At 43.9% G+C, this 13,116-nt stretch overlaps 1 protein-coding gene across 1 annotated transcript; it reads left to right on the forward strand.

Annotated features, from left to right (window-relative positions):
- The first annotated feature begins 11,334 nt into the window (after window positions 1–11,334).
- On the forward strand, window positions 11,335–12,506 carry LOC112628026 (sterol regulatory element-binding protein 1). Its single transcript, XM_025390800.1, is given in 6 exon segments — window positions 11,335–11,391; window positions 11,928–11,970; window positions 11,973–12,091; window positions 12,093–12,153; window positions 12,156–12,214; window positions 12,216–12,506. Coding segments are annotated over 6 exon segments (630 nt in total).
- Window positions 12,507–13,116: the final 610 nt, after the last annotated feature.

The following is a 13,116-nucleotide window of genomic DNA, read 5'->3' on the forward strand; positions in this document are numbered from 1 at the left end:
CACCTTTCCTTTAAAGCACCCCTCTCTCCCTTTAAGGTTGCAGAGTCTCAGAAAGTGGGAAGAAAGTAAGTTTTTGCATTTTCAGGTCAAAAGAAAGTACATTTGTACAACCAAATTTGTAAAACCAGACTACAGGCGCCTGCCACCACGCTCCGCTAATTTTTTTTGTATTTTTAGTAGAGACGGGGTTTCACCATGTTCACCAGGATGGTCTGGATCTCCTGACATCGTGATCCGCCCACCTCGGCCTCCCAAAGTGCTGGGATTATAGGCATGAGCCACCCCTTTTAAAAGGGGCTTTTGCTTCCCGTTGTTGTGATCACCCATTTTTCACTTCAGCATTTAGAACTTTAGGTTTCCCGTAGCTGTTTTCCTGAGCCCTGGAGTTACCGGGCTCAGAATGTCTCCACCACCTTGTCACCTTGCAGGCAGACACTTCTCAGCATTCTATTGGGCTCTGTGTGCTTGATGCTTAAAGTGACATGGAGATATGCTACTTGCTGAGGGGCAAAGGAAGGCAAAAGGTGATTGCCTTCCTGGCATCGATGAAGGCAGAGAGAAGGGATCTTGGAGGCACAGAGGTTAAGGCATAAGCAATAAACAAGGGTTGCCAACGAAAGAACTAACGCCTCTCCTGGCAACATTTGCAGGTGTTTTTCACATGGCCAGTGCAATTCACAATGTGAGCACTGTCCAGCACCAAAGGGAATGGCCAACAGGCATGGAGCAGCCTGCAGCGTCCAGCACCCAGGAGGAAGGCCAGCAGGCACGGAGCAACCTGCAGGGTCCAGCACCCAGGAGGATGGCCAGCAGGTACGGAACAACCTGCAGGGTCCAGCACCCAGGAGGATGGCCAGCAGGCACGGAGCAACCTGCAGGGTCCAGTACCAAGGAGGGTGGCCAGCAGGCACGGAGTAACCTGCAGGGTCCAGCACCCAGGTGGAAGGCCAGCAGGCATGGAGCAGCCTGCCTGTCCCAGCAAAGCAGGAGTCACAGGACACAGCTGGACCCAGGTAGGCATGTATATTAGTTTCCTGTGGCTGTTACAGCAAATCACCAAAAATTTGGTGACTCAAAACAACAGAAATTTATTTTCTCACAGTTTTGGGTAACAGAAGTCCAAAATCAGTACCACTGGGCTGAAATCTAGGTATCAGCAGAGCCAGTGCTCTCAGGGGCTTAGGGCAAAATCCATCCTTTGATTTTCCAGCTTCTGGTGGCTGCTGGCATTCATTGTCTTGCAGCTCCACCACTCCGTGCTCTGCCTCCATGGTCACAGGGCCTCCTTCTCTTCTATCTGAAGTTAAATCTCCTTTATCTCCCTCTTATAAGGAAGCATGTGCCAGGATTTAATGCCCACTGAGACAAACCAGGATAATCTCTCCTCAAGATCCTTAACTTAATCATACACGAAAAGATGCTTTTTCCAAATAAGGTAACAACTGAGGCTTGTTTTGTATTTTGCTTTTCCAGTTTCACTAATGACACAAACATGCTATAAAATGAAAATCCAGACATTCACGTTTAAACTGTATATTCTGAAATGAAAGGCAAGAACAGCGCTTTACATATATGAACACTGTTATGTTGCCAGGGTTCTTACTAAACAGATAGTACTACTGTGTTTTAGACCAGTAACTTTTGGGGAGGATATCTTCTGAAAACAAAGCAGTAGTCTGTACCATTAGTTTAATTTGTTACTTGTCTTAATATGTAGTTTTTTGGGTTTTGTTTTGTTTTGTTTTTTGTGTTTTTGAGACAGTCTTGCTCTGTCACCCAGGTTGCAGTGCCGTGGCGCGATCTTGGCTCACTGCAGCCTCTGTAAAAGGGTGTGGGAGAGGCAAGCATCACCTTTCATCACATTCTCTGTTTTTAAAAAGACGAGTCTCGCTCTGTGGCCCAGGCTGCCGTGCGGTGCTGTAATCACAGCTCACTGCAGCCTTGACTTCTTGGGCTCTAGCGATTCCCCCACCTCAGCCTTCCGTGTAGCTGGGACTACAGGTGTGTGCCACTTTGCCCTGGTTGCATCACAACTTTTAATAACTGGCTTACAAAGAGGAACTTTAGGCTAAAACAACTAGAGTGCCTAAAGAACCAGTATTTATTTTTGAGAGCAAAAGCTGCAGGCGGTATGAGTCAACTCTACCAAAAGCTAATTTTATAACCCAAATGGTGCCTGTTGAAAAATGTTCAGCCATTAAAAAAGGTTATGGAAGGTGCTTTGAAAGCCTTTACAGATGTTAAAGGCAGTCTCAAGAAAACTTATGCTTTCATACCTTCCTAGATAAATACATGTGTTTAAAGAGCTGGAAAGGGCCTAAAGTGATTCTCAACGTGAATGGCACATCAGAATCACCTGGTACCATTAAAAAAACACAACCCAGGCTACCCAGGCCACAGCCCTGACCAATCACCTCAGAATTGCTGGGGATGAGACACAGGCTACCCAGGCCACAACCCCGACCAATCACATCAGAACTGCTGGAGATGAGACACAGGCTGCCCAGGTCACAGCCCCGACCAATCACATCAGAACTGCTGGAGACGAGACACAGGCTGCCCAGGTCACAGCCCCGACCAATCACATCAGAACTGCTGGAGACGAGACACAGGCTGCCCAGGTCACAGCCCCGACCAATCACATCAGAACTGCTGGAGACGAGACACAGGCTGCCCAGGTCACAGCCCCGACCAATCACATCAGAACTGCTGGAGACGAGACACAGGCTGCCCAGGTCACAGCCCCGACCAATCACATCAGAACTGCTGGAGACGAGACACAGGCTGCCCAGGTCACAGCCCCGACCAATCACATCAGAACTGCTGGAGACGAGACACAGGCTACCCAGGCCACAGCCCCGACCAATCACATCAGAATTGCTGGAGATGAGAGGCAGGCATAGGGTGTCCTGGTTTTTGTTTTTGACTCTCAGGTGATTCCAATGTGCAGCCTAAGTAGAGAACCACTGACCTAAGCCGTAGGCTCCCAGGGATCATCTAATCATGTCTCTCATGACTCTTTCAGTAAATGGTAGTGGAGACACTTCAATTCCATTTCCATTTAGAAAGAACATAATGAGCCAATCCCAGCAAAAACCTTTCACTCTACCTGAACTCAGGAATGCTCCAGAAAAGGTATCACTAAACTCAGTGCAATCTGTATTACGAGTTTAGGAGAACTCAGCACCTCATATGCCTTCAGATCTGAATGTTTAATAAAGCTCCATCCCTAAGGCATGACTAGAGTTGCATCTGAAGCATTTTCCATACTGTAAATGGGTAACCACTACTAAGAGGATATATGCAAATGACCAATAAGCAGATGGAAACATGTTCACCATCATTAGTCATCAGAGAAACACAAATCAAAACCACAACGAGATACCACACATCGCAGCCACTAGGATGGCTATAATAAAAAAGACAGTAACAAGTGTTGTCAAGGATGTGGAGATATGGGAACCCTCATATTTTACTGGTGTAAAATAGTACATATAGCTTGTTAAACAGTCTGGCAATTCCTCAAAATGTTAAACGTAGAGTTACCATCTGACCTAGCAATTATATACTCCTGAAAACAGGTATTCGAACTTGTACACAGACATTCAAATCAACATTATTTATAAGAGCCAACAGGTAGAAACCCAAATGTTCACCAACAGATGGATAAACAAAACGGGATATAGTCATACAATGAAATATTATTCAGTCAAAACAAGGGATGAAGTACTGATACACGCTCCAATCTGGATGAACCTTGAAAACACTATGGTGAGTGAAAGAAGGATATTGCATGAGTCCATTTATGCAGAATTCCCTCAATACACAAATCTGTACAGACGTTCTGTAGAAAGTAGATTAGTAGTTGCCAGGGGCTGGGAGAAGGGAGAATGACTGCTAATGGGTATAGGGTTTCTTTTGGAGATGATGAAAAGTTCTAAAATGAAATGGTGGTAGTAGATGCACAAGTCTGACTATATCAAAAACCACTGGATTGTACAACTTTAAAAGAGTGAATTTTATGGTATGTTTCACTCATAGTTCTGTAAAAAACAAAAAGAAAGAGCATATTTACAGTTCCAGAACAAGCTACATATATAATATGCTAATAATCTTGTTATCTTCCCTACATTCTAAAGGCACAATTAAGCAGTTAGCTGGCTGCTCACTACAATGAGATCACATTGTAGCCAAAGTGAAACAGTGTTTGTAGTTAAAAAGATTTTCAAATATATGATCTCCTTGACTCACATAGTTTCCCTGAGAAAAAGATGTTAACAATCGTTCCCCTTTAAAGATGAGTAAATACGTTCAGAGAGATTAAATATGGAAGAGTTTCTCAGGTTAACTGGCAGTGAAATGCCGGACTAAACTCCCCTCTCCATGTCTTTCTCACTTTACTGCTCTGCCTAGAACAGGAAAACAGTAACTGGGTGGGAAGAACCTTAGAAGTCATCTAGGCCATGCATTCTCTTTTCTTTTCTTTTCTTTTTTTTTTGAGACAGGGTCTCGCTCTGTGGCCCAGGCTGAAGTGCAGTGGTCTGATCACAGTAGGCCACTTATTCTCAACAGAGGCGATATCACCTCCAAGGAAGTCAAAACTAATTCTCAGCAGGGAGACATTACAAATCTTAGACATTACAAGATTTGTGACTCTCCAAAAGTCAACCCTACCCGACAATCTTTTTTTTTTTTTTTTTTTTTTTTTTTTTTAGTCTCGCTCTGCCACCCAGGCTGGAGTGCAGTGGCGCGATCTCAGCTCACTGCAAGCTCTGCCTCCCGGGTTCATGCCATTCTCCTGCCTCAGCCTCCCGAGTAGCTAGGACTACAGGCACCCGCTACCACACTCGGCCAATTTTTTTTGTATTTTTAGTAGAGATGGGGTTTCACCGTGTTAGCCAGGATGGTCTTGATCTCCCGACCTTGTGATCTGCCCGCCTTGGCCTCCCAAAGTGCTGGGACCACAGGCGTGAGCCACCGCGTCTGGCCAACAATCTTATTTCTTAGTGTTGAGTTTTTCTCTGAATATCCTATAAGCGGCACTGACGTGGAGTTCATGGAAGATACATGAAATGTATGCAAGGTCAGTGCTTCAAAACTATGGTGAACAGATAACTTGCATCAACAAATGACCTGAGTATTTTTTGAGCATGTCCTACCTGTGGCAATACAAAATCTCTCTTTCACGAACCAGTCTATCTCAATTCCACAGCATATACCAGGAAAGAAAAACAAAAGCATACCCAGAGGGTTAAAGTCTATGCCACGGTAGGTTGACATTGAAAACCCTAAAGAGCAGGTAGAAAAATAAGCAAGTGCACCGATAAGTTTCTATTACGTTGTTGCAAAAGTGATTGCGGTTTTTGCCATTTCACAGGGTACTACTTAGTGTCCTTTAACACATCACTTATACTCTTATAGTGCCCGTCCCAAATCTATTTAAAAGAAAAACTCACTGAGAAACTCTAGAACTGGATATTAGAAAAGCTCACACAGTCAGACTGCAGACACATGGCTCATTAAAGGCTTATTCTGATTCAAAGATGTTTGACACATACTGTGATTAAAGGGGTTTATAAAAACCTGTCAATCACTCAGGAAAAAAATAAAAGATCACTACCTGACCCCTACATAAAACTGCCCATTTGATCTGAGACTTAAATTTTTTTAATGCTATTGTAAAAGAAAAATACCACATTCTTAAAAGTTTGTTTGATGTCATTCTATTAAAAACTTAAAGTAGTAAAAGCAGAAACTCTGAGCCAGGTTTCTTGGGTTCAGATGTCATCTCTATAGCTGACTAGCTCGGTGCCTTTGGGCAATTCCCTATGCCTTAGTATCCTTATGTGTAAAGTGGGAATAACAATGCCACTCCAGAATTGTGGAGAGATGGAACTAAAATGAGAAATAAACCCAGGTAGAACTATAAAAGCAAAGGTCAAATAGCACAGGGAAGGTGAGAAGGTGAGGCTGACTTAGTAAAAAAGGAAGCAGACATTATAACATTTCACCATAGACACAAAGAAGATGCAGCATCCATCACTCAATTCCAGGAGGTCCAGATCTTCAGGGCCCACCCCTTCCTATCACTTCCTCACCCCCTTTGGAATCCTTCTTACTTTTTTAAGGGGGCCCAAAATCCTCTGCCATGCTACTCAGGACAAACTGATATAATTAGCATATTGAAAAAACACACATTAATATTAGGCAAGGAAGTGACTGTAATTATGAGCTTTATTAACACATGACAAAATTATTTAAAAGATTATATCTTAAGTTTTATACGAGATTATATTACTTCTTAAAGATAAAATGACAGTTGAAAACATTTATCCTTACGAAGAAGTAATCTCTTAATCCTCCTTCAAATGAGAAAAATATTATACGTCAAAATGTCATACATACCTTGCGACTTTGACCATCTTTGGGTTGTACTGTCTGACCAAGGAGAGCAAAGTTTGCATTGTTTTGTCAGTGTCAATAATATCCTTTCAAAAAAGAAGACATTGCTATACCTTTAAATTCAGAGTCACTATATAAACATAAAGTACCAAAACTCCCATGTATAACTGCAATACTGCCATTCTTTTCAGTGCAGTGATTCTCACCAAAATTCACACTGAGATATTCTAGAATCTACAAATCATCATCCCTCAGCAAACAGTAAGAATGCCTGTCCCCAGGACTGGAGTTTGTAGGTGCAGAGGTCAGTGACAGCAAATTTCTATATATACATGCACATTTTTTTAGGGAGTTATGAAGCTGTTCTTCATCATAAAAAGTATTTTAGATTTTTCCCCTTAAATTCAAGATAAAGACTCTCTCCTCCCAACTCTCCAATATAGGTGGCTAACAGAACACACTTTGAGAAACACTGCTTGATACCATTTTTAAAGGAACCCAAATTAATAAGGCTATAAAATATCTTTACATTAAAGTGAATCTCAGCTATTCAGTCAAAAGTAGGACATTAAACAAACCCATCTCTGTTAGGGAAAAGATTTTTTAAACCATAACCCTAATGCTTTTCAATAAAATACTCTTTAAAAATGGAATAAAGCAGTGTGAGCCATCAGAAACACAATCGCTAGAAACTTGGGAAAAATGCAGATTTCTGGGCTGTGGCAGGTAGAATTCTGATAGCTCTCAAAATTCCTGCCTCTTTTAGGGAAAAAAGACTTTATGGGGTTTTGTTTGTTTGGTGTTTTGTTTTGTTTCATTTCGTTTGTAGGACATTACTCTAAACAAACCTACCTCTGTTGGGGAAAACATTCCTGCCTCTCAAAATTCCTGCCTCTTTTAGGGATAAAAGACTTAAAAAAAAAAAAAAAAAGAAAGAAAGAAAGAAAAAAGAAAAAGAAGAAGAAAAGAAAGAAAGAAAAGAAAAATTCCTGCCTCCTGGTGTACACAGCCAGAGGAGTTCCCTCCCCTTGAATGTGACCAGGATCTGTGAAAATAGTGGGATAGCCACTCCTGTGACTAGGTTATGTGGCAGACTAGAGCAAGATTCTCCTGATGCTTTTGAAGAAGTCCGCTGCCATTCTGTGAGAGTGTCACGGGCTGGGGCATGAGCCTTTAAATAGCTGAGAGCAACCCCTGGTCAGCAGCCGGTGAGAAAACGGGCCCTCAGTCCTACAATCACAAGGAACTAAATTCTGCCAATAACCTGAATGAACTTGCAAGAGGACTGTGAGTCCCTTGATTCAGCTTGGTGAGCCCCCGAGCAGAGGACACAGCTAACCTGTACTAGGAAAGTATAAAACACATGCATGGGAATGATACATTTCAGCTTTAAGGATAATTGTCACACTTCTGGGAACGAAGGGAAAGAAATGTATTAAGACTTTCGATTTCTTTAAAAAAATAAGATCAGAAGCAAATATGGCAAAATGTTAATATTTTGTGGTGGGTACATAGGTGTTGAGCATGCCCTTTGTTCTGAGTTCAAAATACTTCATAATTAACATTAAATGCAAGCCAGGCACAGTGGCTCATGCCTATAATCCCAGCACTTCGGGAGGTGAAGGTGGGAGGGTGGCTTGAGGCCAGGAGTGGTTCGAGACCAGCCTGGCCAACATAGAGAAAGTCTGTCTCTATCAAAAAAAAAAAAAAAAAAATCTGGGCATGGTGGCTCACACCTGTTATCCCAGCAATTTGGGAGCCTGAAGCCAGTGGATCACAAGGTCAGAAGTTCAAGACCAGCCTGACCAACATGGTGAAACTCCATCTCTACTAAAAATACAAAAATTAGCTGGGTGTGGTGGCGGGTGCCTGTAATCCCAGCTACTCAGGAGGCTAAGGCAGGGGAATTGTTTGCACCTGGGAGGCAGAGGTTGCAGTGAGCTGTGATCGCACTACTGCACTCCAGCCTGGGCAACAGAGCGAGACTCCATCTCAAAACAAAAACAAACAAAATATATATATATACACACAAAAGAAATTAGCCAGACATGGTGGCACGCACCTGTAGTCCCAGCCACTTGGAAGGCTGAGGCTTGAGAATCACTTTAACCTCAGAGGCAGAGGTTGCAGTCAGCTGAGATCACACCACTGCACTCCAGCCTGGGCGACAGAGTGAGACTCTGTCTAATAAATCAATAAATAAATGCAAAAGATCCGAGTTGAGGAGGAAAGAGGTATCAAGGAAGGTTTTGTGGAGGTGACTTTTGAGCTGAGTCTTAAGTGACTTAAACATGAGACAATAAGGGAGGGAAGAAGGACATTTCAGGTATGAGAAATAAGGAGTAAACCGCGGAAACAACCTAATATCTGTCAGCCAATGAATGGATAACAGAAATGTCATTCAGATTGTCTCCAACTTACGATGGTTCAACATGAGATTCTTTGGCTTTAGAATAGATTTATCAAGGTAGTAAATCCATTTTCAACTTATGATATTTTCAACTTAAGATGGGTTTATCAGGACACAGTTAAGTTGAGGAACACCTGTGTATCATACAATTTGGCAAAAAAAAAAAAAAAAAAAAAGGAATGAGTGCAGGTCCACTCCACAACATGAATGCACCTTGAAAACATTAAGCAAAGTGACAGAAGCCAGATACAAAAGGCCACGTATTGCATGACAAATTTTTCACAAAATTTTTGGTTTCAAGGGACCAAACTTGAATACTATACCTTCATGTTCTCAGAATCAGGGAACTTAAATAAAACTTCAGTTGCCTGACAAGGACTACATCAAAGTGAAAAGCCGTGGGAAAGAACTAGAAAGTATAATTTTGACCCTAGTTCTGTAAAGTTTCCTTATGCCACAGATAATACACATCCCCATTCCTGCCAAATTCCTTCCCTCATCTCCGTCTGTGGTCTCGATTCCATAAATAGGAGAAGGGCATGCATTTGCTTTAGGTAGGTAGATAGATAGATAGATAGATAGATAGATAGATAGAGACAAAGATGGAGACACAGATGGAGATAAGAGACAGATGTGCAGAAGATAAGTTCTGTGTAAATTAGTGTCAACATCAAAGTGGTACACCTACATCTATTCTAAAGAGAAAAGCATACCTCAAGGAAATTGACTTAAATATATGCAGAGAAAAAGTTTAAGCTGAAAGCTACTGCCCTCTTATATGAGACACTTGAAGAAATTACTTGGGGGGGCAAGTGAGAAAATGGAGAGAGGTAGCTCAGAGGATACAAAGTAGCAGATATGTAGGATGAACAAGTCTAGAAATATAATGTACAACATGAGAAATATAGGTAATAAAATTGTGCTGTATTTGGGATTCACACTAAATGAGATTTTAAGCTCCTCTTGCCACCAAAACAAAAAGAAAATGGGTAACTATGTGAGTTGAAGGATACGTTAATTTGCTTCACTGCAGTAATCTTTTAACCATCTATATATATCCCATAAAATCATGTTGTATACCTTAAATATACAGAATACAATTTATTTAAAATAAAAAACTACTTCAATATTTTCTGCATTTTTAATATGCTCACTCAAAGAAAGTATTAATTTGCATCTTTGATATTAAACAGATATACACGTGTGTGTGTATGTGTGTGTGTGTGTGTGTGTATATATATATAAAGTTATAGTTTTGGCCAGGTGCAACAGCTGACACCTGTAATCTCAGCACTTTGGGAGAAAAAGGCAGAAGGATTGCTTGAGGCCAGGAGTTTGAGATCAGCCTGGGCAACATAGCAAGACCCTATCTCTACAAACTTTTTTTAACAAAATTAGCCAGAGGTGATGGTATGCACTTGTAGTCCCAGATACTTGGGAGGCTGAGGCAGAGGATCCCTTGAGCCCAGGAGTTCAAAGCTGCAATGAGCTATTACTGTGCCACTGGATTCCAGTCTGAGCAACAGAGCAAGATCTTGTGTCAAAAAAAAAAATTTCTTGTAATCCCAGCGCTTTGGGAGGCCGAAGCAGGTGGATCACAAGGTCAGGGGATCGAGACCACCCTGGCTAACACGGTGAAACCCCGTCTCTACTAAAAATTAAAAAAAAAAAAAATTAGCCGAGCATGGTGGCAGGTGCCTGTAATCCCAGCTACTTGAGAGGCTGAGGCAGGAGAAGGGCATGAACCCATCTCAAAAAAAATTGATAATTAAAGATAAATAGTTATAGTTTTATGAACCATGACTGCAACTGAGGGAAAATTCTGTAATTGGCAAAATGAATTCTGCCTGCTTGCAAAACTTCTGACTAATAATGAATAATAGGAAGCCCAAATTAGAGGATCCATATCAGTTAAAAAGTTTTTCCAAATAAGAGTGACTGAATTCTCAGAGTTAAAAGATTGGGTTCAAATCAAAGACTTGTGAGATCTTGAATAAATTACTTAATCCCTCTGTGACTCACTGTTCTCAAATGTAAATGAAGACAATTTGTAACCCCAAAAAAATAAAAATGAAAAAGTTTTCTCTAAGATTGCAAATCCTAAGGATAATTTCATTTTAATATCAGTCACCATTTAGTGTGGATACACCAAAATGCAGACTAATTTTCCTTCTGTTTAAGGTCCACACAAAAATATTCTCAATAAAATGTATTTGTGTGTCAACTTTTGCTCCTGAGGCTTCATCGTTTTTTTGGTTAAAAAAAAAAAAAAAAAAAGCACTAGACCGGGCAAAGTGGCCCATGCCTGTGATCTCTCTTAGGGAGGCCAAGGCAGGTGGACAGGGAGAACGTCTGTCGAGAAGAGGCTCCTAGACCCGGTTCTGCCTCTACTTGCTGGGGGTCCTTGCGAAAGTTGCTTCCCCTCTTTGGTCTCAGTTTCCTCAGCTGAGAAATGGGGGAGGGGGCCAAATGGTCGAAGGTTCTGTGAACCTCCAAGTCAGAGCCCGTAGCTGGTGGTCAAGATGAGGGAGAGGACCTCAGGGTCAGCCGAATGCCTGAGAGGCAGGACAGGCCCAAAGGTGAGCAACCTGAGCACATCAGGTGGGCTCAGAGCTGGTGCATGAGCCCCACAGCCTGCAGAGCATCCCTGGACTCAGGAGCCCGCTCGCACCAGCCCGGTGGGACTTCAGAGATGTGGGTCCAGCCTCTCCTACTATTGCAGGGCTGGGGGCTGGGAGCTGCAGATTCTTACTCCATAACTGCCTTAGACATGCCAAATGGGCTGGGGCAAGACACACCCCTCTCTATGAAATGAGCAGTCAGTCCAAATAGATGCACTAAAGAAGGGCTGTGGGATGGACCCAGCTGTAGCCTGGGCTACAGACAGGCTTCCAGGGTACTCAAGCAGCTGGCCTCTGGGGTAGCAGCCCCGGGTGTGAGAGGCAGGACTCAGATTCTAGGCCAAGCCTCCACAGGAAGGTCATGTCCCCTCTGGAGTGCCCAGGCACTCTGCAGGAGGGGCAGCAGGCAAGAGGTGCGCTAGGAGCACGTTTCACAAGGTGCCCAATATTGCATCTGCTCAGATGGGCAGCAAGTTGGAAAGTGGATGCAGTAGGCACGGTGGCGGCTGCTCCCCACAGCCAGGAGTCCAGCCCAGCACCACCTGAGTCTGCCTCAGTCCTGCTCAATTGGGTCATCCATGTTCTGGTCCCTCTGGTCCCACCCACAGAGGGAGGGCTTTGGGGCGACCAGGTGAGCTGGTCCTTGTGGGAGGATGTAACCGACTCCTGAGCCTGGCGAGCCAGGAAGCCCCTCGCCAGCATCCCCAACCCCACCTCTCCAGGCCCCTCATTCCCTGATCCTCCCATCCGCTCCCCTGCCCCAGCAGTTTCCTCTGCTCACGCTCATCTCTTTTCCTGCTCCTAGGCTCGCCTGGTCACGTGTTCTTCACTCTCCTCTGAGTCTCCCTCTTTCCAAGCCGCCTCCACTCTGCTTGACACATTCTCCTTTAAGACACCAGAGTACACAAGCTCAAGTCCCTGCACCTCACCTTTACTCCCAGACATGGGAGGGAGATGACATGAAGAACCAAACGCAACTCGGCAAGAGATCTGGGGTATGCAGAGGGGCAGATCTGAGGCTGTGGAAGCTCCAGGAGCTCCCTGCAGGAGGCTGCATTTCAGCTGGCTATTGAATGTGGCTCTGAGCTGACACCTCTCCTTGAAGCTCCAGACCAGGAGCCAGCTGCCAGCTGGACCCTCCATTTGGTGTCTCGGAGAAACCTTGCACTCTGTGGGTCTAACTCTGAACCCAGAAAAGCTCCGCATCTCAGTCCTGTCTCTTCTTAGGGAAAGCACCACCTCAGACCCAGTTCTGCACCACACCCACATTTGAGTCAGGGCCTCCTGCCCCGCACTGTGAGCACTTTGGATAAGCCAGTGCCGAGGGGGAAAGAGCTCTGAATGCCAAACCATGAGTTTCAACTCCACCTCCAGCTCTGAGAGCTGTGGGCAGGGAAGAGCCCTAGTCCAGTGTGCTGTAGAAAGACCAGTCTGTCACTGTATGGCACATAGATGGTGGGGGCAGAATGCAGGTGGAGAGAACAGAAAGTGGACAGGGCGGGGGAGGCAGGATCATGGCTGTAGCTGTGGAGATGGGAGGACAGACAGGACTTGGTGGCCACTTGGATGAACTGAGGGAGGAGTCTGGAAGAGACAACCAGTTTTGTATCAGATGTGTAGAGCGTGGGATGCTGTTCACTGATCGAGGGAGGAGGAGGAGGAAGAGGTATGGCATGGGAGGAG

This window comes from Theropithecus gelada, chromosome 7a (genome assembly GCF_003255815.1).
Source record: "Theropithecus gelada isolate Dixy chromosome 7a, Tgel_1.0, whole genome shotgun sequence".
Taxonomy (NCBI): domain Eukaryota; kingdom Metazoa; phylum Chordata; class Mammalia; order Primates; family Cercopithecidae; genus Theropithecus; species Theropithecus gelada.